We start from the raw sequence: 23645 nt of genomic DNA, 5'->3' as shown, positions 1-23645 counted from the left end.
CTAATCTGCTGTGTTTCAGACCCTTCCCGCAGGTGCAGCAACGCGCACAGCTACTTCACAGTTTAACAAGTTGCTCCGTTGCTCGCTATCAGAATATATGTGTGTGTTCTTAGAAACTATGCCAAACATTGGTAGCATGGCTGTATAAAGCAACACTGCTCAGCATTCATTTGTCTAAGTCTGCTACGTGTAGTGTGTGGTCAACCTGCTTACAATTTTAAGGAGCCGTTCCTCCTGCTCTATTTATTTATTCCTCCCCCGTGTATATCAAGCAGGGGTCTCCGGAGCTGAATGGCATTCATTTTTATGCTCCAGGGACCCGCCCCTCCCACCGAGACTTACCGGGGGGGGAGGTGCCACTCCTGGCATCCAATATGTGGGAAACAAAATGGAGGTTTCCATCCCCTGCGTCACGTGGGCCAATAGGAAGCAGCGACGTCATCGGTCATGGATTCCTATTGGCCCACGTGATGTGGGGATTTAAACCGCCCAGAGAGTACTGGCAGCGGCTTCTCCGGTAAGTGCCTTGGGAAGCTCCTGGGAGAAACTGCTCCTCTAAAAATGTGCTGGTGTTTGTAGTCATGTAGGCAATGTTACATTAATATTACCCAGCATGCAAGATGCTTCACATATATTACAGCTTGTGTGCCCACTTTTGGTAAAAACAGTTTAGCACACAGGGTGGGGAAACTCCAGTCCTCAAGGGCCACCAATTGGTCAGGTTGTCAGGGTATCCCTGCTTCAGCACAGGTGGTGCAGTCAAAGACTCAGCCACCTGTGCTGAAGCAGGGATATCCCAACAAGCTGATCTGGTGATGGCCCTTGGGACAGGCGTTTCCCAGCCCTGGTTTTAGCACCTCATTCCCTTGATATAGGACAGCCTTACTTCACACATTGATACCTGTTTGGACTCCACGGTATAGGGGGAGTCATGTTCAGATCTGGGAACAGAATGCTATTATCCTTGATCCTGTCCAAGGCATAGTGCATTTCGCAGAGGGGCAACCTGTTCAACTGGAACTGAAGTTCAACCTGAAACCGCACGGGGAGAAAACGAGGGTTAGGTCTCCGTCGGACAACAGAAGTGGGGCGATGGACAGTCCATTTATAAAAATACACTTTACATGTAACAAATCAACCATCTAACCGTTATTAACCATTGATCAAACTCATGAATATTGCATATTTATACAAACAGCAGTTACAAGCAAGAACACAGCCATTCTTAGCGAATTCACCGGTAAATGTTTTGCAAGTTGTTCTGGCACAGAAGTGGTTAATAAGGCTGTGTTGCCTTAACTAATGCAGACTTTTCACAATAATCAATGTGATTAGCGTTTAGAAAGAAATGCATTTTTTGAGCAGAGAATGCGGGGCGGGGTGCTTTAAACAACTAGGTCTTCTGTTTTAAACCGCGAACCTCACGGATGCAAATAACGGTTAGGTTATGTAAAGACCTGAGACATGGCAGGAAAAGCGATTATTGTAGATTAATCTTGATTGTGCACAATAGAATCGGGTATAGAAACAAGATTCTTCCTTTACCCACTTCTAACTTTGTAAGCTTAAAAACACAAAACCCATCAGGCTGTTTTATATACAGGACATCATTAATGGCAGGCAATCGTCACACGTGGTCAAACGTACAGACACACACAGACACACACACACACAGACACACACACACAGACACACACACACAGACACACACACACAGACACACACACACACACAGGCACAGACTTATTTGTTAAAGCATATGGATGCTACTTCATGTGAACCTGAAGCCAAGTTAATACAAATAATTTATCAGAGAGAATGGTTTCCCCAGCAGCCCGCATACAGCTATGGTTATGTGGTTGTGCTAAATGAGTTCATCATTGCAAGACGGCAAACACCTCTCCCAATCAATATGAATGTGCTCACTGGCCCTACTGTTGAAGGCATAAAAACCTTAACCCGTCAATGGACGGCAGATTTTGAATGGGAAAATAGATCACTCTTGTTTCAAAAGTGCAAATATATATTTATACCAGGGGTGGACGGGGGACTCCAGTACTCAAGAACTACCAACAGGTCAGGTTTTCAGGATAACCCTGCTTCAGCACGGGTGGCTCAGATAGTTCTAGCTTCAGCACAGGTGATTGTGCCACCTGTGCTGAGGTAGGGACTGATTGAGCCACCTGTGCTGAAGCAGGGATATCATGAAAACCTGACCTTTTGGTGGCCCCTGAAGACTGGAGTTGGCAACCCTTAATTTATACATATACAGATCCATCGTACACACACACACACACACACACAAAAATATACTGTACGTGTGTGTGTCATACAACAAACATAAAACAGGCTGAACTTCGGTGAACCGTCTGAAATGGCTGTTATAATGTTATATATTTTAACAAGATTTACTGGGTAACTTAGACCCGGAAGACAAAACTGCAGTGTATATTCCTATTGTCACAGTGCTGGAATACATGCAAGAACAAAACACAAATTACACACCAATGTTTTTAATGGTCTCAATATAATCTACCTTCCCCACGGGTCACATTTCACCGTGTACAACAACATGTTTATTGCTAGCAATAACAAGATACTGCGAGTTCTTCAGTTATTCTGTAACAATTGAAGTCCTTGCAGAGATTTAAGACATTGATCCATTGACAATTTGTTGACATGAAAGACCTGTTTAAGAGACAACTGATTGAAACTGTGCTTTAGTCAGGGGGAAAGGAATTACAGTTTCCTGCAATCTGAAGACTGAAAACGTCACCAAGTCATGCTATGTCTTAGAACAGGGGGGCTCAACTCCAGTCCTCAAGCTGCCCCAACAGGTCAGGTTTTCAGGATATCCCTGCACAAGTGGCTCCATCAGTCCTTCCGTCAGCACAGGTGGCTCAGAGGTTCAGTCTTCCACTGAGCCTCTGATTGGGCCACCTATGCTGGGATATCATGGAAACCTGATTGAGGAGGCTTGAGGACTGGCGTTGAGCCCCCAGCCTTAGAAGACGCTTTTCAGAACAGCCTGTTTAATAGGCCTAGAATATTCACTGCAGTGTTCAGTAACCTTCCCAGCGAGTAAAGATTTGCATGACTCGGGCAGCAGAATGGATCATTAGACAGCGTACGCAGCAAACTTTCCAGGTCATTCTACTGACATTTTGCCTTTAGCAATATGTCAAAATGGAAGTCCAGAAAAATATCCATCTTGATGAAGGCCGCCGATACGTTAGGCCAATTAAACACTTTTTTTTGCATATTTATGGTGTGCCTATCCCTTTGTTATTTTTGAACAGTACGGCAGCTATCTTTTATACGGGAACGGGTAAATACTGTAGTCCACGTTCCCTGCGCCAACCCAACACGGAAACAAACGTGGACTTGTGACGCCACTTGCCATAAGTAGGTAGCATTCGTGAGAAGCAGAGCTACAGCTATTAATTAGCCGGACTACCCAGAATCCTTGTCTGCAGCTTAACCACTGTATGGCCGCGTCCATAAATCAGCGAGGGCAAGCGATCACAATGCCTTAAGGCAATGATCGCAGCCGTAGACCGCGCGTGCGGCAGCGCGAGGAATCAGATCAATTTTATTCCACGGCACGACTGTCAGGTCACGCGAGTGGTTCACCCAATGAGGGCGCACCAGCTCCGTGACGTCACGGCCACAAATCGCTGAAGCTAAAAAGCGGGTGATGTCGCGTGCACGCCCACGAGCGCGCGGTCACCATGGACCCAGCCTATGACATGTGACAATGAAGCAGGTGTGAGGACATGTCAAAAACATTACACTCATGGGTATTTTAATCTTTGCCATCCCATGCTGGACATTTAAGTGTCGAAGGCCGCAAACTCATCTTTTTCCTGATCGAGGAAGATTTATGCCCCGTTCAAATAAAGGAGACTTGAAGCGTCCCTGATAGGGGGCCAGATAGGGTCGTAATGAAGAAGTTCTCTCGGGGGCCAGCAGTGGGACAATGTTTGAACTAGAAGTTGGCATAGAAACTGAGAACATGACGGCAGGTGAAAACTCCACTCGGACCATCTCCTACCTGCTGGAAAACCTCACACCCTATTTGTTCCTCGACTTTGTATCATGTTTAGAATGGTTTTAGGGCCTATCTCAAGCTTTTACATTTATAAATGTATTTCCTGTATTAGGCCCTACCACCTCTGCTGGGCAGCAATCCCACAAGCCCACCACCCATGCCATGTACAAGTACCTCCTCACATTGCCGATTAACCTCCCAACCTCCAGCTTCAGAGAATGACCTAGAGCAGGGGGGGGGGTCAACTCCAGTCCTCAAGGGGCTACCAACAGGTCAGCTTTACAGAATATCCCTGCATCAGCACAGGTGGCTCAATCAGTGGCTCAGACTTCCACTGAACCTCTGATTGAGCCACCTGTGCTGAAGCAGGGATATCCTGAAAACCTGACCTGTTGGTGGTCCTTGAGGACAGGAGTTGGCCACCCCTGCTCTAACACCTCTCTGAAATATGCTTCCCTCCTGCGCTTTGTATCTCTTTATTTCCATCACATCCCCCCCTCTACCTTCTATCCTCCAAGCGGTACATATTACGGTCAGTTAATCTTTCCTGATGTACACCATGCACCCTTTTAGAAACCCGTCTTGGCACACATTTATTTATGTGCTTTGGGGGGGGGTGGGGGGGATTGTCCCACCCGCCCACCCCTCCAAATAGAGGGGGGGGGGGGGGGAGGACAAACCTGATTTATTTTACATGGTATATATGAAGCTTGCAACGCGTCTTCTTACATATCACGCATAGTTCGTTGGCTGAAGTGGCTTCTGACGCGTTGCATTCATTATTTTATGACCAGTATTCATAAATATATTCAACTAATAAATGATATTAGCATACTCTAAAACAGGGGATGCTCAACGCCAGTCCTCAAGCCCCCCCCCCACCCCCTCCCAACAGGTCAGTTTTTCAGGATGTCCCAGGCTTCAGCACAGAAGACTCAATCGAAGACTGAGCCTCTGAGCCAGGATATCCTTAAAACCTGACCTGTTGGGGAGGGAGGGAAGGGGGCTTGAGAACTGGAGATGAGGACCCCTGCGCTAAAAAACACAGCAGCACGTCCGTGCTACGGCAGAAGAAAGGCGTCGATACACAGCGCACTAGCGTTTGCAGACATTATAAACAGACTTCCTAGGATTTCTGCGGGCTCCACTTGGCGGACGATTCATTTTTTCCCCAAGTACATACTATTTACATCAGTGCGTAATACGACACAAAATTGCTTGCATCAATATATTTGACTAAAAACATTTTTGATGCTAAAGACGCACACCGAGTAGCACATAGGCGCAAAATGTGATTTTTTTTGGTGCGTCATTGTAATGCACAAACGTCAATTTTTTTCTAATGCTTAGTACTTAGGACTCCAGAACTGAACACAATACTCTTTGTGGCAGTTGTGAGCCAGTGAGTAAACCCAGAGGGGTATCATTTATTTATTTTTTCTCATCATTTATAGTTTGCTAGTATCAGATCGACAACACCGTTCCTTCTGCTGGATTACAGGGGGACACTGCTCCAGCTAAAAGGTTTCCGAAAGCGACGTTACCTACCTGCATTTCGCGGTCGGCTCGAAGTCTGAGCTCATCGCAACAGTCCCTGCATATTCTCAGGAAGATGTAGTCTTTTGTTTTCTCCTCAATGACCGCCTCGAAGACCTTCTCTTTGGTTCCGTGGCTCTGAACCGACTTCTCCTTGGTGACCGGCAATACATACACGCCATTGACCTTGGTCATCACCAGTCGCCCGGCCAGAGTGTCTTCAGAAAGTGTTTCGGTGAGTTTGAAGCGGCCGAAGAGCTGTCCGTTTTGGGCGTATTTTGCACCTCCGGACACTCCGGTGAGCATGAAACTCGCTACCAGCTGCAATTGCACTTTTATGTTGAACCTAGGACACAGTGCACACAAAAAATATAGTGTGAGCAGATCCGCATCTTATTCACAAACCCAACAGTTTTACCTTATTCTCGCATGAAGGTATCCTGAACTAAAGTTGAAACGCAAACTAAACTGAAGGTTATGCGCTTATAATTAAAAATAGGAACCCTGAAAAATCTAAATGATAAAACTGCATAATAATGACTGGTCTATATGTTATTAAATACACCCAACTGTAATAAAACGTTCTGCCACTCTCTCCATCACAACCATAGGATGTAGGATTTCTTTAGCCTGATCAGAACTCTTATTAAATCACAATAGTGCCCTCTTGTGGCAACATTTCCCATTAAAGGGACAATCCCTGTTAGGACCACAGTCAACTAATCCCAGTGACATGTTTAAGGGGGGCTCACTTGGGTAACTGATGTATTGTTTACCCAAATCTGTCACCTATAAGTATATTTAATGTATTTATTAAAGGGAGACTTGGGAGGTGTGTGATTTCCTCTGGCTGCTCCCTTGTGTGTGATGTCACTGTGGTGAGGGAGCACTTGTACTGCCAGAGCCCCCTTTCCCCACCTCCCCTTATCTTTATTGGTTCTCTGATAAGGACAGGAGGGTGATAGGGAGAACCGACTATGTGAGATTGCACCTTCAACTTCTATTTGTAAGGAACAAATTAGTATTTAACAAATTCAATTGATGTTTGAATAAACAGGGAGACGTTTCTACATTTTAAGATTCAGACCCACATTGGAACAAAGTCTTCAACGTTCGTTACAGAACAAGTTCATGTGTCAATCATAAATGAATAGCCGTAGAAGTGACAGAGCTGCTACACATCCAACGCCATGCGATAACAGAAGATATCAAATGAAATATTATTGTACACTTCCGACCATCTGCGTCAGCCAACTCCAGTCCTCAAGGGCCATCAGCAGGTAAAGGTTTTTAGGATATCCCTGCTTCAGCACAGGTGGCTCAGTTGAAGACTGAGCCACCTGTGCTGAAGCAGGGATATCCTAAAAGCATGACCTGCTGGTGGCCCTTGAGGACTGGAGTTGGCCGCCCCTGCTCTCCGTCACCCGATTTGGCTAAACTGCCCCCTCCCAGCCCAGCCACCAAACACTTAAAACTTTGGAGAGGGGTGCTCATTCGTGTAGAACTGTGGTAATTGCAGGTAAATGGGACTTACTTGCTGACTTCTTTATACTGGGCTATTTCCTCGATGTAAAGAAGATCGTGTAACCGCGACTGATAGTTCGCCTTGGTCAGCGATTTGTCCAGAACAGACTGCGTGAAAAGCTGGTCCGCCGAGAGGGGGATTTGGTATCGGCTGAGAAGGCTCCTCTCCAATTCAGTAGTTTCATTCGGCTCAAATTCTACGATGGTCTTGGACATCGAATCCCAGCGTTTTGCTGTCGTTAGCAGCTGCTGCCGCGCGTGCATCAAGTATTCAAGATCTGTACAGCAAGGGGAGAAAAACAAGCGGATTCTTTTCAAATGATCAAAATGAACCGTTGTTAATTCACAAACCATATGTATTCTTCGTCGTAAAGCGCAATCCACGAAGGCAATTTTTTTTCTTTTTAACATAGGATTGAAGTAGGTTGTCATCCGGAGCTGAACCCCATTAATTTCAGCTCTGGGGACCCCCTGCTTCCGGAGATACAGACATCTCCGTAGGAGGTGCTGGTAGCGTCTTCTCTCAGCTAGCAGGGTTCACGTAATGGCGGAGTTTCAAAGCTCCTGCGCCCTGCGGGCCAATAGGAAGGCGTGACGCCATCAGGTGCGGCTTCCTATTAACCCATGTGACGTGGGAGCTTTAAACTTGCAGGATTTACCGGCACCCCCTTCGTTGGTCTGTATCTCAAGAAGCAGGGGGTCCCCGGAGCTGAAATTAACGGGGTTCAGCTCCGGAGACCCCCTGCTTCAATCCCAATGGAATTGCTCCTTTAAAGCGGCATTCTCACTTATTCCGCAATGTTACCCAATTTGCTGAGGCTTGCTTCATAAAACGTCACACAATTTCGCTCCAGATCTGATAGACTAACAAGCCAAGTGCTTCAGTTAGAAGAAAAAAAATATTACATTGGGTCTAGAGGTGTCCGAATAACATCTGACATAGATCATTCGCAGCTTTTGAAGCGAGCGTGTAACACAATCTAAAAACTGCCAAGCACAAGGCTCTCCCTCAAGAGTTTTGTTAAAAAATGTTTTAAAAGAAGCAAAAATTGTGCTGCGCTCATGTAATTTCTGTGTTTACGATACAAATTAGAGTTGGGCGCTAGTCGATTAGCATCTGGTCTAACATTACAGATGGAGTCGGCTTTAATTCGCCTACTCGTAACGCAGAATATCACCGTTTCCATGGGATTTAACGAACGCGATAACGCAGAATGAGAGAGAATCCCTCTGTGTTTGGGCCCACGCAATAAACTAGTGCTACGACTCCACTGTCATAACCAGTGTTCGACAAACCTATACATTTACTCGCCCCGGGCAAGTGGATTTAACATCGTGGCGAGCAACTATTGGCCCAAGCAGCATACGTTTGGTACTAGGTGGCGAGTAGATTTTTTTGTGATTTGTCAACCACTGGTCATAACCCAACGCTCACTTGGCTTTCACTCCTGTTTGAGAAGAATAACAGCGGGGTCTGACGTTTGACAATAAGGGCGCTCTGAGACCATGGACTTTAAATTATTCCTCATTATTAATATGGAACGTTTGTATTATTCATGTGCCTTACTCAGCATCAGAGGGCAGGATACTCATTTTCTGAATACTGAAGTGATTATAATGATAAAATCTCCATACATTTTTTTTTATTATATATATTTATCTATCTACTATATATTTCTGAAAGCACTGTATGTCTGTGTCCCTAGCGGCAATCTCATTGGTCCCTTGGCCTGCCCGCCCCCGCACCTCTCATTGGCCTGAGGCAGAGTGACGGGCAAAAACACACACACTAACACACACACACACTAACACACACACACACACACACACACACACACACAAACACACACACACACACTAACACACACTAACACACACACACCCTCCCCCGTCAGTTGGACCGCAGCTCACCTTCCACACACACCCCCCCCCCTCCTCTCCCGGTGCCCCTCACTCTCTCCCCCCACCTCACCCAAATCCCCACGCTCCGCAACATCCCCAGCCGCACAATCACCCTCACCGTGCGCCGCGGCCCTCCTGCTCAGCAGCAAACTCCAGGCTCCTCTCCCCTCGCGGCGCGGCCCGGGCCTCCTACTCTCCCCCTCACGTGCGCCGCTACCGGAGAAGGGATGCGCGGCCCGGGCCTTTTGCTCTCCCCCTCACGTGCGCCGCTACCGGAGAGGGGAAGCGCGGCGCGGGTCTCCTGCCACTCTTGCCCCCCCCCCAGCTTCCCGAACTCACCTCCTGCCCCAGCCAGATGCCACGGGGTCAAGGTAAGTCACCCACCGTCTCCCACCCACGCACTGTCACCCAGTCACCCACCCAGTCACCCACCCAATAACTTTCACCCAGTCACCCACCCACTCACTCAGTAACCCACCCACCCACTCACTTAGTCACCCACCCAGTCAGTCAAGGTCACCCACCCACCCAGTCAGTCACCCACCCACCCACCCAGTCAGTCACCCACCCACCCAGTCAGTCACCCACCCACCCAGTCAGTCACCCACCCACCCAGTCAGTCACCCACCCAGTCAGTCAGTCACCCACCCAGTCAGTCAGTCACCCACCCACCCAGTCACCCACCCACCCAGTCAGTCAGTCACCCACCCAGTCAGTCACCCACCCAGTCAGTCACCCATTCAGTCAGTCACCCAGTCACCCACCCATTCAGTCAGTCAGTCACCCACTCACCCACCCAGTCAGTCTCACACTCACCCACCCATTCAGTCTCACACTCACCCACCCATTCAGTCTCACACTCACCCACCCATTCAGTCTCACACTCACCCACCCATTCAGTCTCACACTCACCCACCCATTCAGTCTCACACTCACCCACCCATTCAGTCTCACACTCACCCACCCATTCAGTCTCACACTCACCCACCCAGTCTCACCCAAAACCACCCACCCAGTCACTGACCCCACCCACCCACTCACTGACCCCACCCACCCACTCACCGACCCCACCCACCCACTCACCGACCCCACCTACCCACTCACTGACCCACCCAGTCACCGACCCCAGTCACTGACCCACCCAGTCACCGACCCTGAAAAAGTCACCCAGTCACCGACCCATCCACCGACCCAAAGTCACCCACCCACAGTCACCCACCCAAAGTCACCCACCCACAGTCACCCACCCAAAGTCTACCCAGAGTCACCAACCGACCCAAAGTCACCCACCCACCGACCCAAAGTCACCCACCCACCGACCCAAAGTCACCCACCCACCGACCCAAAGTCATCCACCCACCGACCCAACTCACCCACCCAACCACCGACCCAAAGTCACCCACCGACCCAAAGTCACCCACCCACCGACCCAAAGTCAAACCGACCCAGTCACCCACCCACCGACCCAAACTCACCCACCCAAACTCACCCACCCACCGACCCAAACTCACCCACCCAGTCACCGACCCAAAGTCACCCACTCAGTCAAGTGTCACCCACCCACACAGTCACCCACACACTCAGTCAACTCAGTCACCCACCTAGCTGTCAAGGGGGGGGGGAAGCCTAACCCTGTCGTACGCCCCCCCCCCCCCCCCCCCCCCAAAATTACATCCCGGGCAACGCCGGGACTCTCAGCTAGTATATCTATATTTCAGAGTGAAATACACATCAGTATTTTTAGATTTTTATTTATTAAAACACAGTTCTCTGCTGATCAGAGTTAAAACTTTCTGTATGTTGAACTTGTAATGTTGTGCAGGTTTTTGACAGTGAAATGACACAGGTGAATTCTCTTCCTCCTACGACACTGTACAAATAGGATTTAGTTCATGTAAATTATTCCGAATTTACATCTGATTAACTGAGCTGTCGGGGCCAAGCTCACTAGGAACAGTCATTTCCTGAGGGAACCTGAATAATGAAATTCACTGCGCTTCATCTTAACACCCCCTTTAGGCCTTTGAAATTAAATTACTGTGAATACTTGGTCATCCAGAAATTCTCTGCACCTATGAGCCCGTAACGGTAGATTACATAGAACCACATTAATCTTACATTAGGGGGACTTACTACCAATTCAACAGGATAAACACTTTTATTACCTTTAAATATAATTAGAAATAATCAAGACATAAAATAGGTTAGGTTAGGGCGTAGCATTATAAATTAGTTGCAATCATCCTATTTTTTGTAGGACTCCTATACACCCATATCTACAGGCTCAGCTATTCTCATAGCTGCCTCCCTTTGAAACACATGCTTCTGCACAGCTCTGTAAAATCTCCATCCCCGTACTCCTGGAAATCCCTTCTAATTAGTTCGCTTGTTAAATGTTGTGTTTAACGAAGCATCCCGAGAGTGTTTCATTCGTGTAACGTCTGCGCTCGTGTTTGACAAGTTCCCTGTCTGCGCTGGTCTTGAAAGAAAAGCCAACTTTTTTCGAGGATGCATCCAAGTCGGGGGCGGTCAACTCCAGTGCTCAAGGGCCACCGACCGGTCAGGTTTTCAGGCTATCCCTGCTTCAGCACAGGTGGTGGAGCCTTCGACTGAGCCACCTGTGCTGAAGCAGGGACATCCAGAAGTCTGACCTGTTGGTAGACCTTGAGCACTGGAGTTGTCCATCCCTGATGGAAGTAGGCAGCAGTTGACATACACATTCTGAACCATCTGTTCTTATACATCTTCACTTTTGGGATTACTTAAAAGGTAAGGGATATTTAATTCCAGGACATTTTTGTACACTGAACAGCAATCACAAGTTAATAGATAAGGCCCATTGCATTAGGTGTTCCGAATATAAATATTTTTTAGAAAGGAAAGGTATACAGGGATATACCAAATAAGTCAACATGTTGATCCAGGGATTAATCTGATTGCCAATTCTTGGAGTCAGGAAGGAATTTATTTTTCCCCTTAGAAGATATATCATTGGATGATGTGTCACTGGAGTTTTTTGTTTGCATTCCTTTGGGTCAATATACTGTAAGTACGGATAACATTTAGCATAGGTTGAACTTGATGGACGTACTGTATGTCTTTCTTCAACCTCATCTACTATGTAACACAATTAATGCAATATTTATTTTGACTGTGCATGTAGGTCTTGTAACACAACTGCAGCCCTTTTAGGAATTCTCCCCACGCTCCCCTAGTGTTACTAATATTACGTTCTCGTGTCCCTATACTGCACAGACTGGTCTTTTATTTCCATGCATCTAATTCGTATGGGAAACAAAAACAGCACGAGCTATTTGGGGTTAGAGATTCACTGCTGGGTGTGTAATATTCAATGTACATGGCGGATACACCGGTAAAATAAAGTCTGCATGATTCAATTAGCTAAAATATGTCATCCAACCAATGCATGTAAATAAGTATAAGAGATTGCTGCAAAACAATATCAAACAGTATGATACAAATTCTTCTTGTAGGAAGTGACATGCCGTTAAGATTATTTCCCGTTACCTTCAGTTGAAGCTGCGTCCACCATTATTCTCTGCATTAGCACCGGTTCCACGCCAAAGTCAAACACAACGGTTTGGCGAAACGTTCCAAATATCTCGGTGGTAAATGCGATGGCAATTTTATACATGGAATGGTCGGTTCCATTCTGTGCCATCTTCCCTCCGACCCACTCCTGGCAGCTTTCTGGGACTTCCTGGGAGACCTGGGTGCTGTTGTCTCCAGCGGCTATGGCAACAATGCTGAAATGAGGTCTGTGCGCGTCATACAGCAACGCCACCCGGTGAAGCATTTGTGCCGGCTGGAATAGAATTGCAAGTAGATTAATCAAAAAAGTGTGTGTGTATGTGTTTTTGTGCGTGCGTTTGTGTGTGCGTGCGTGGTCTTCCAATAGTGGCAGCTCTTTGCAAACCGTTAACCAGATTTCAGTGAATCCCTCTTGTTTGCGATAGACTGTACTGTTTATTGCCACCATATCTTACTAGGAGTTATTTGAGTTTAATAATTGTTTGGGGGTGCAACAAAACAAAAAAAAAATGGGTTAGGATTACTTAGATTGTAAGCTCTCCGGGGAAGGGATTTCCCTTCCTATTGCCTGATTTGTTTGCTGCACTTATTGTATTAGAATACCCTGTATTGTATGGTCTCTTTTGTAAAGCGCGGAGTACACTGTGGGTGTTATATAAAGATACATATACGGAGAGGATATAAGTAGTAAATGAGGTAGGGTATAGAACATAACATTTTACAGCAAAAGAAACCAAGTAATGTAGTCATTTTATTTTTAACATTATTTGCCCGTGACAGGGGTTGTAGGCAAGATTATGGTTTCGGCCATAAGGATGTTACAGAATTTCCCTCAGTCAGTTTTAACGTCAACCTAGTATTAGTGATATCTCTGCTTCAGCACAGGTGGCTCAGTACCTGCGCTGAAGCAGGGATATCCTGAAAACCTGACCTGTTGGTAGTTGGCCCTTGAGGATTGAAGTTGGTCACCCTTGGAAGAACGTCTTAAAAATGTCGTCTACCAATCAACCTTTTTATGCTTTGTACACTGACTTTTGCCTGATTGTGAATGCCTAGAGCCCCTTGTAAATATAAGCATTGGGGGGGCAGCTCCAGTCCTCAAGGGCCACCAACAGGTCAGGGTTTGAGGATATCCTGAAACCCTGACCTGTTGGTGGCCCTTGAGGACTGGACCTAGAGAGAAGATAAAGGTAGCCTAAGTAACGGAGACACCGTACCTTACAAGATAGCAGGAACATCCACGTCTGATGAGACTTTTTGGTGGTAACAGTGACTGACAGTTCAGGATTGTACTCCACTCTGACCCCTTCCACATATTCGCTAAGCTGAAATAAGAGAGATTGGGAAATACTTTAAGACTCTTTAGCAACGTATTTCCTAGATTTTTCGCACCGCAGCCCTGTTGTCCAGAAAACCCCAAAAAAAGAAGACGTTAATAAAAAAAAAGTGAACAAACATTTTATTCCATTGCAGTGTTATTCCACCATATTATTGGGGTACCCTCTCTGTAAACATTGCAAAGCTACTTATAAGTACAGTATGAGCAAGACACTGCCAGGGACCGGCTCAAGGCAAAATCAAAATGTTGGGTCTACACGAGGGGTTGGCCAACTGCACTCCTGAAGAGCAACCAACAGGGTCAGGTGTTTAAGATATCCCTGCTTCAGCACAGGAGGCTCAATCAGTGGCTCAGTCCTGTGCTGAAGTGGGGATAGCCTGAACACCTGACACTGTTGGTAGCTCTTGAGGACTGGAAGAGTTAGCTACCCCGGGTCTACACAGTCAGTGTCTCCAATAGGTTCAATAAATCTTAAGATTCAACAAAAAGTGCAGCATGCTCATTATCAGTGCGGCAGAAACGCGGAGGGTACTTGACCAACTCTGCCCAAAACATGACTGCTTGGGGTTTCACGAAAGTGTGATGGCGCCGACTGGGGCAGTCGCACGTTAACTTCCCCCGAAGAATCCGTGTGCGATAATGGCCCCAATCCCAGTTTAATAAACAACTCTTTAGGTTGAACTCTCCTACAGTATAGCACGCTAGTTATTGAAAGCAATATTCCAGAGGCGGGATTCCCTTACCACTTTCTCCGGGGATAAGGAATTCATCCATTTCTCAATCAAGCTTTCCATGTAGCTGCCTGAACACTGCGCGTTCTCCTTCTGCTGCTTCAGCCTTAGCAGGCGAGAGGCGTATCTTTTCTGCCATTCCTCCAGCTCTTCCTGGGAATGCGCGGATGTGCACTGCGCTCTGTAGCGGCAGATCCCCGGCTCTAGGAACCTGAAAAGCCATCGCAGAGACGGTCATTTACCCAGCTCGCAATCCAACATCGCAAAACAGGTTTCATTCACACATGGGATCTCGCACATTAAATATTCTGCTTCTTAGTTCTGGGAAGTTCATCTCAAAAGCGAGCTCTACGTGATGCCTTTAAAACCAGATTAACGTCTATTTTTCTCCTCGATGTTTTATATATAAAGCACAATAGACAGCCCAACGTTTCGGGAACCCTGAAGAAGGCCCCCTGTGGACCGCAAACGTATGTTTTGTGTGAGATGGAGAAACACAATATTTTTTTTTCACTTTGTACCTTGTTAGTGCTGTGTAACTTGTTCCCTTCTTGCCTGCCCTTACTACATTTAACCGAGCACACCGCCAGCCTTTTAAGCATTACAGTTTAGTGCAGGGGTGGGCATCTCCAGTCCTCAAAGGCCACCAGCAGGTCAGGTTTTCAGGATATCCCTGCTTCAGCACATGTGGTGCAGACGAGTCACCTGTGCTGAAGCAGAGATATTCTGAAAACCAGACCAGTTGGTGGCCCTTGAGGACTGAAGATGGCCACTCTTGCCATAGACAGAACTTCATTTGTGTGTGTGTATTTATTTTATTGGACAGGATTTATGTAGCTAGGCCCAGAGAGCCTGCAGTAGAGTATCCACATGGGAACTCCTGCTGCTTAATTCTAAACTGCTACTCTCTAGCAGGAAGCACAGAGCAGACCCAGTACGGTTTGGATTATCCTGATCTTATCAGATGAGGTTTCTTTGAAGTATGAAGATGCCTGTAAGCGAGAAGGTCTTAGTGGGCATATTCATTTAGGAATAAAATAAAGAGTTTAAAAAAAAAAAAAATTATTGACCAGGGAAAAATCAGAATGGTGAAATAAGGCAACATAGAACATAGCATGGTAACATCTTAAAGGCGCAATCCAAGACGATGATTTTTATTCAATTACTTTTTAATATCGCATTGAATCAGGGAGATCTCCGGAGCGGAACCCCGTTAATTTCAGCTCCGGGGACACCCTGCTTCTGGAGAACCTTACCTCCGAAATAGGTGCAGGTAGCTGGTCCGGCTCAGCAAGCTGGGCTTTAAAGTTTAAAGCTCCCGTGTCACATGGGCCAATAGGAAGCCGCACTGATGACATCACGGCTTCCCATTGGTCCGCAGGGCGTGGGAGCTTTTAACAGCGGACATATTGTGAACCCTGGCAGCCGAGCAGAGCGGCTACCGTCACCTAATTCGAAGGTAAGTATCTCCAGAAGCAGGGGGTTCTCGGAGTTGAAATTAATGGGGTTCAGCTCCGGTGACACCCTGCTTCAATGTTATATAAAACATGAAAACATTTGCTTGGATTGCCTCTTTAAAAGAAGCGAGGAGAAACGAAACATGCAGGAGGAATGCCACATGTAAATGAACCATCTTCTGCACTCTCCCATGGTCAGTGTCAAAATTCATAAGCAAAAATGTAGCACTGTTTAATTGCCTACTTATAAATAGCTGAGCAACTGGCCATTCTGCTGTCACTGCCAATAGATCTCACAAGACACAAAAGCCTACATACATATTGTATTTAATCAGATTTGGGGATTTTTTTTTTATAACACTGGTTCAGTTCATATATTGTGCAGCAGACACACCCAGCACAGAAAGGGTTAATAGTTTCCATTATGTAATGTCACTGAAGAAACGGCTCAGTGAGTAAAGACACTGACCCTAAATAATGTGTGAAGCAGGGGAACCTGGTTCAATTCCTGGTGTCAGCTTCTTGTGACCTTGGGCAAGTCACTTTATCTCCCTGTGCCTCAGGCACTAAAATCATGGATTGTAAGCTACACGGGGCAAGGACTGTGTCTGTAACATTCCAATCTGCTGCGTACTGCACAATACACTGTAATTATAATGCGCTTTGAGTCCCATTGGGAGAAAAGCGCTATATGAAATAGTTATTCTGATTATAGTGCTGCGCTTATAGTGCCGGCGACGTCACCCATCGCAAACGTTGTAATCAGGTTTGGAGATGTCGCTGGCTACAAGGGAAGTGAAGTCAGCAAGGGTGAAGGCAGAGGGGCTATGTGATTAGCTTATAGGCAGTCACACAGGGAGACCGTCTCTTCAAAATCAAATTCTAGTGACTACAAGGATTTTGGTAGCGCCGTCGCGTCCACTATAAGCGCACGTGACGGCATCAATACAATTGTTTTGAAGCGACGTCGCAACGCCGTCGCCGGCATTTTAAGCGCAGCATTAGGCATGGAGATAAAGCAGCAGTTTCTCCCCCTCCCTAGAAGCTTATAAAAGTCTAACTCCCCCTACGGAGGTCTGTATCTCGGGAAGCAGGGGGTCTCCGGAGCTGAAAGGAATAGGCCCCCTGCTTTAACCTTATTTAAAAAATAAAAAAAAAATAGCTTGAACTGAACCTTTAAGATGTAGAAATTCTTATTAGGAGCTCCCGATAAGAAAACCGAGTCACAAGAGGCGTCAGAGCCTTGAATGTTTGCAGCCTAAATATTTTAAAGGTCTTGTTAAATGAATTATCCACAGGACCTGCACGGTGTCATTCGCTTAACCAGACACAGAAAGGGAGGTGGAATGATGAAATAACCTTTTTGCTTCATACATGATCATGCTAATCGGTGTAATAACACAGACCCTTCCTTGCTGGGCACATTTCTGCGCCCTCGAGCAAAAACAAAATGTGATTGCAACGTTATGTCAAGAGGCACATTCTGAAATGCTAAATGTTACTGGGATAAAAAAAAAAAACACATTCTCTTCATAATAAATATGATCCTTATATAACTTTGAATAATAAAGACATATACGAGCACCTTTCCCTCCTAAAATGAACCATGTAGCAATGTGTAACAATGCAGTGTTTGCATACAATGTGTAACAATGCAGTGTTTGCATACAATGTGTAACAATGCAGTGTTTGCATACAATGTGTAACAATGCAGTGTTTGCATACAATGTGTAACAATGCAGTGTTTGCATACAATGTGTAACAATGCAGTGTTTGCATACAATGTGTAACAATGCAGTGTTTGCATACAATGTGTAACAATGCAGTGTTTGCATACAATGTGTAACAATGCAGTGTTTGCATACAATGTGTAACAATGCAGTGTTTGCATACAATGTGTAACAATGCAGTGTTTGCATACAATGTGTAACAATGCAGTGTTTGCATACAATGTGTTTACAATGCAGTGTTTGCATACAATGTGTTTACAATGCAGTGTTTGCATACAATGTGTAACAATGCAGTGTTTGCATACAATGTATAGCACAGCACAGGTGGCTCAAAAGCTGAAAAATGACTACCTTTTACATAAGGTGTACTCCTCGCTGCTAGTAACTCCCCGGGGTGGGGGGCGAAACTGCCACCCTTCGTGGGACCCTGCAGAAGGGGGGAAAAAAAAAAAGTGAATGAATATCGAATTCCACCCGTTTTAATGAACAGAACAAAGGTTCCAATAAATAGATTATTTATGCATGTTAGTAAATTGTGCAGGCGGAAAGCGTCCCTGTCCGGAAGAGCGGCCATTCTCTTTTTTTACTCTTTATTTATAGTCATTGTTTGTTTACATAATAAAACAATAACAAGCAGACTGACATGTCATACAGGTAAGCATCTTACATTACATGACAGCGCATGTAATAGTCACCCTTCTCTTCATCATGCTAGTTTAATATAGCCCGCGTTCGGTTTCTGAGAACGCACGGCGGGCATTCTACTTGTGATGTCTCGTGCAATTGTCTACGGTTAAAAAGTATTCCGCGTGATCCTTCCATTCTCATTGGGCCACTCTTTCACCCACCACCCAATATAAACGGAGATCGTGAATCTGCCCGACATGTCTTCCCCTTCTGAAAAGGGCAAAACATCTGTCCGAGTGAGAACTGGAGTTGGCCACTCCTGTTCTAAAGACCACCAACAGGTCAGGTTTTAAGGATATCCCTGCTTCTGTACAGGTTGCTCAATCGAAGACTGAACCACTTTGCATATCAGGGATATGCTGAAAACCTGACCTGTTGGTGGCCTTTGAGGACTGGAGTTGGCCATCCCTAGATTAGAATATCTTGGCATGAATGGCATTCACAGCATCTCCCAAGACTCCCTCTTCACTAAGCCCCTCAAGAGGACATGACTGGCTGCCATGGGGGTGACAAAAATTGGGGGGGAGGTGTTTAAGTCAAGCCCCAAAAGTGACATAGTAAGTCACTAATAGCAGACCCACAAAAAGGATTGCGAATTTTGGAATATTGGTCCACTAACTTCACAAGCAATATATCCAAGCAGGATATGTCATCATTTAGGTGTGAAATTGTAATTGAAGTACACGTACCGTCATCCAAATCTTCTGCATGGTAACTTGAGCGCACTTTATTACTCGCCGTCTGCAACCACAAGGAAAAGGCATTTTTATTACTTCAGAACAACAACGCATGGTTCTGTAAATCACATCACAACCCTGCACTGTGAAAATACAGATTCTTTGTATGGAGTTCCCAATGAATTGGTCCAACACAGGTTTCTTGCAGTTTCAAAGTGATTGAGTCTTCTAGAACAGCCACACACGGAAGCAATCTTTTTTTTTAAGTTCATTCCAATAACATCTGTGCGCCAAAATAAATGTCAATTCCAGGTTTGTACACAGGCGCAATTGACACGCACCAATATTGCCCTAAAATAAGATGGTTGCAAAAATTGCAACTCTTGGTACATAGGATCCTAGATCTTTACTTAATCTACTATGTAACCTGCCACTAACCTCTTTTGCAGTGTACTGTATATATGGCTGGGGTTATATGACATTAAATAAAAAGTATGATGTATATATAAATCGGAGGCGTGCACAGATACGGCCCGGAAGATGCCAAACTGTGTATGTATATAATCCTCCAATCTGTTTTCATCTTGGTATCTCCCATAATTCTAAGCTGTGAGATATTTAGTATCAGCGCGGTCGGCTGAGACCCTACACCAATCATACTCTGATACTCATTATATCAGGAGAGAGGACGTTTATATAGACATGGGGTGGCCAACTCCAGTCTTCAAGGGCCCCCAACAGGCCAGGTTTTCTGGATATCCCTGCTTCAGCACAGGTGGCGCAATCAGTGGCCCAGCCTTCGACTGAGCCACAAATTGAGCCACCTGTGCTGAAGCAGGGATATCCTGAAAGCCTGACTTGTTGGTGGCCCTTGAGGACTGGAGTTGGCCACCCCTGTTCTAGATACAGTAACAATAAGCTTCAGGCAATACAGGCAATTGAAGGTTACCAATGGAGAACAACATTTTGGGCTAGCTGTTTCTGTTCTGCTGGATCCATTTCCAAAAACAGACCTCACATACTTATATCCTACCTAAAACGCAACCTCTCCACGACTTGCCAATTTCTCTAGAGAATATATAGAAGGTTTTGCAGAGAAAGCCAGGCCCCCTCTATAACCTTCACCAGCAGGGAGCTACACACAAAGAATCTGTATTTACACACGTTTGGAACACTTATTTCTCACTCTGGAGTCCAACAATAAAGAATAAAAAAAAAATATAAACACCATATTGGATCAGCACTCGAAAAGAAAAGTACAAAAAGCAAAAGAAAATGACACACTTCCGTTTTCCTTTTGGCCTCACCAAATTTCTTCTTTAATGTATCAAAAGAAAGCAGCAAGACAGCAAAAATCCCCAAACACACAAAGGAAGGGAACGTTAGCAGACACACACTGTTAGATGTAAACAAAAAACTGAGGACATCGCTCAAGTGCCTGTACTATATTGGACCGTGTCTAGTTTGGATTTTTCACCTCTGCAGCCAGAATCAAGCTGATAGCCACTGATTTCTGAAAATGCTCTCTCTTTATTGAGACCATGTGAGTTGACACCTGAAAGATAACTCCTCCATACACGTCTCCTTATTTACAACATTATTTGCACTATGTTGTGTTTTTATCTGTTTTCTATGACACATTGAATCCTGCGCTCCCCTATCCCCAGGAAATCCTGTTATATGTGCAAACTACAGCAGTGTTTCAAGGCCTCCTAGCCCCTTCATCAGGCTGCAGCGAGTGCTGATCCAGTATGATTTTGTCATTGTTGCATACATCTAGCGGTATACACGTAGTACTCGCTATCCAACGTTTCACTTTACAACGAATGGCATATCCAACTCTCTACAATGCAACCCTAAGGGCCGTTCTTAGACGCCGGAATGCGTTATCCGACGCTCACCCGCCACTGATTAACATGGGGCTCACTTTACAACGGTGTCACTATCCAACGCTACTTCCAGAGTGGGTCCCGTTGGATAACCGAGGACTGCCTGTATACAGGACCCTAGCATCTCACCTGAACTATAGCAGACAGGGTGAGAGCAATTTCACTCTAAAATGTATTTATTTTTTGCTACAATGGAGAATATGCATCTATTTTCTAAACGTGGAGTTCACGAATCCCAGGTAATATTCCACGTTGCGAAACACGACCCTTTGCGAATTACCAATAAGCCCCAGCAGGCAGGGCACAGCAGTGGGTTGAGTTTTTACCCAATATAGATGCTAAAGGCTTTATACTCACCTCTATTTCAGCAAGAAGTGTTTTTAATCGCGTTAGATCCTTCGTTACCATCCCATTCTAAGGAAGAAGAAGAAGAAGTGAAGTCTAAGGGGCCGATTCATCGCCGGGACAGGCTAGCTAGCGCACTAGATCTGGCGCCAACTCCCATTGACTTGAGTGGGAGTTGAGGCCGGATCGGGTGTGCCTCATCGTGCCAGGGCTTGATGAATCGGCCCCTAATGAGAAGACATGAGGAAGCACGTGAATATTAATAACACTACACAAGGAATGCTACATGCTAGTTTTGAACTCGTGGCGTTATTGCTTCTGTTGTGATATTTATATATTCAGTGGATTTTGGCTACATTGGTTGCAAACATTTACTACAACAACTCACAAGTCTGCACGCTCTCTCAGGTCACCTATTAATTGTATAAAATATATTATAAGCAGTTATTCCCTCACCTGCTGTCTCTGCAAGTTTCCCAACATAGCACTTAGATTGTAAGCTCTCCGGGGCAGGGATTTATTTTACTATTGTCTGACTTTGTTGTGCTTATTGTCTTATAATTCCCTGCGCTGTGTTGTCTTTGCAAAGCGGTGAGTACACTGTGAGGGCTATAGAAATTAAGCTATACATACATACACCTAATGGCCAGAATAGTGGAATACTCCTTAAAAGGTAAAGGAAAAATATATACATTCCCTGTACCTTAATAAAATCAGCCCACAGCAAAAGGGTGTAATCGATACAAAATACCGCAAAAAAGGCAGTTTAAATAATTATATTGTGCATAGAAAAAAGGACCAACGATTCAGTCCCCTTGGTTAATTTCTCTGTGAACAATAACATTCTTAAAAACTATCCCCCTTTTGTGTCCTTTTTGCTTTATTTTCTATTATAAACCTTTCTGCCAATATTAATAGATTTCTACGTGCCTAGAACAGCAGCCATTAAATCTTAGGAAGCCAGAAGTAGGGCGAGATAAGGGTACTCAGCTGTACTGAAACTGCATTGAATAGTCATACGACTATCTACATCAAGATGATTTAAAAAAAACCTTTTTACACAGGCCAGTCTGAGCATTATGTTTCATCAGGAAATATCCTGCTGAGACTCATGTTGGCTAGAGAAGCCATCAGAATATATTAAGGTGACAATGACAAGAGCAAAAAATATATAATTGTCTACAAAATGTCAAATACATCTGTTGGTGTTACATCGGAGGCTCCCACAGTTGTGCATCATCAACAAAACGCGCCATGTGGAGAGAACCTGTTTCTGAGAGCACGGAATCGAGACGAGGAGAGCCAAGACACATTCAAACGCCATTGTATTAGGAGTTCATGGACCTGTGTTCGAAATCGTGTTTTCTCAACTAAAATTTTAACTCTATGAAACCGGTGTTTGTCAATTGTGACAAGGAGAACAGTTTATGCAATTGTGTTCCCACTACTGGCTACTCCTATTAGTGTTGCTCATTCAAACATATTCTTCACAACAGGCATGGCCTATATAACCAGGCCGTGTGCAGATGCGCTCACACTGTGGGTAGAGAACCGCAGCTTACCAAAGGTTCTCCAACCAGGGATTTTGAAAGTACACTGGACACGGTTTGCAGCTTTCCTTCCAAATGCATGCAGCAAAGCACTGCATGGACGGACCCATCCAGCCTGGCCCGTCCCGGGCCCAGAACTGCAATAAAAACAGGATTTGGTTACAATGAGACACCATAGAAATTATTTGCACTTTTAAAGCAGTTGTAAACGATTTCATTGAATATGCCTTTATGTCAGCCACATTTATAGTGACTTCAAATATGTCCACACCTTTTCATCTCTTGCACATTAGAGAGAGGACAGCAAAAGCCCTTGAGCACGCGGTAATACACTACTAACCAGTTGTGACGCCTGTGCTGCTATTTTGGGGAAAGGGGCAGAACAGCAACTGTAACCATTAAATAACCCCAATTAATGTATTTTGGGTACTGGTCTTTCCAAGATGCATAAGACCAAGAGTGGTGAACTCCGGTCCTCGAGGTCCACCAGCAGGTCAGGTTTTAAGGATATCCCTGCTTGTGGCCCTTGAGGACTGGAGTTGACCACTCCTGCATTAGAGGGATGGAAGTATATTCGTTTCAAGGGAATATCAATGGCTAAATTGCTATTTACTGGCAAGATATTTAACATCTAACATGCAAATGCAGTGGTCCGAGTCCAACAGTAAGCAATAC

The 23645-nt window shown here is 45.3% G+C and overlaps 1 protein-coding gene across 5 annotated transcripts in view; it reads right to left on the bottom strand.

Annotated features, from left to right (window-relative positions):
* The window catches only part of HELZ (helicase with zinc finger), a 114322-nt gene that overhangs the window by 68014 nt on the left and 22663 nt on the right, over nt 1–23645 (bottom strand). For 4 of the 5 annotated variants that reach the window (XM_075579967.1, XM_075579971.1, XM_075579968.1 and 1 more), the window contains exons 4-13: nt 22983–23107; nt 21433–21489; nt 19199–19250; nt 18174–18249; nt 14648–14846; nt 13783–13890; nt 12542–12839; nt 7122–7389; nt 5600–5933; nt 887–1032 (exon numbers count right to left, since the gene is read on the bottom strand). In XM_075579967.1, the coding sequence (XP_075436082.1) occupies nt 887–1032; nt 5600–5933; nt 7122–7389; nt 12542–12839; nt 13783–13890; nt 14648–14846; nt 18174–18249; nt 19199–19250; nt 21433–21489; nt 22983–23107 (1663 nt within the window). The remainder of the gene's footprint in view (nt 1–886; nt 1033–5599; nt 5934–7121; nt 7390–12541; nt 12840–13782; nt 13891–14647; nt 14847–18173; nt 18250–19198; nt 19251–21432; nt 21490–22982; nt 23108–23645) is intronic. The other variant, XM_075579970.1, reaches the window with a different exon arrangement.

Source organism: Ascaphus truei, chromosome 22 (assembly GCF_040206685.1).
Source record: "Ascaphus truei isolate aAscTru1 chromosome 22, aAscTru1.hap1, whole genome shotgun sequence".
NCBI lineage: Eukaryota > Metazoa > Chordata > Amphibia > Anura > Ascaphidae > Ascaphus > Ascaphus truei.
Note: the sequence above shows the minus strand (reverse complement) of the source record. Positions and strands in the feature narration are given on the sequence as shown.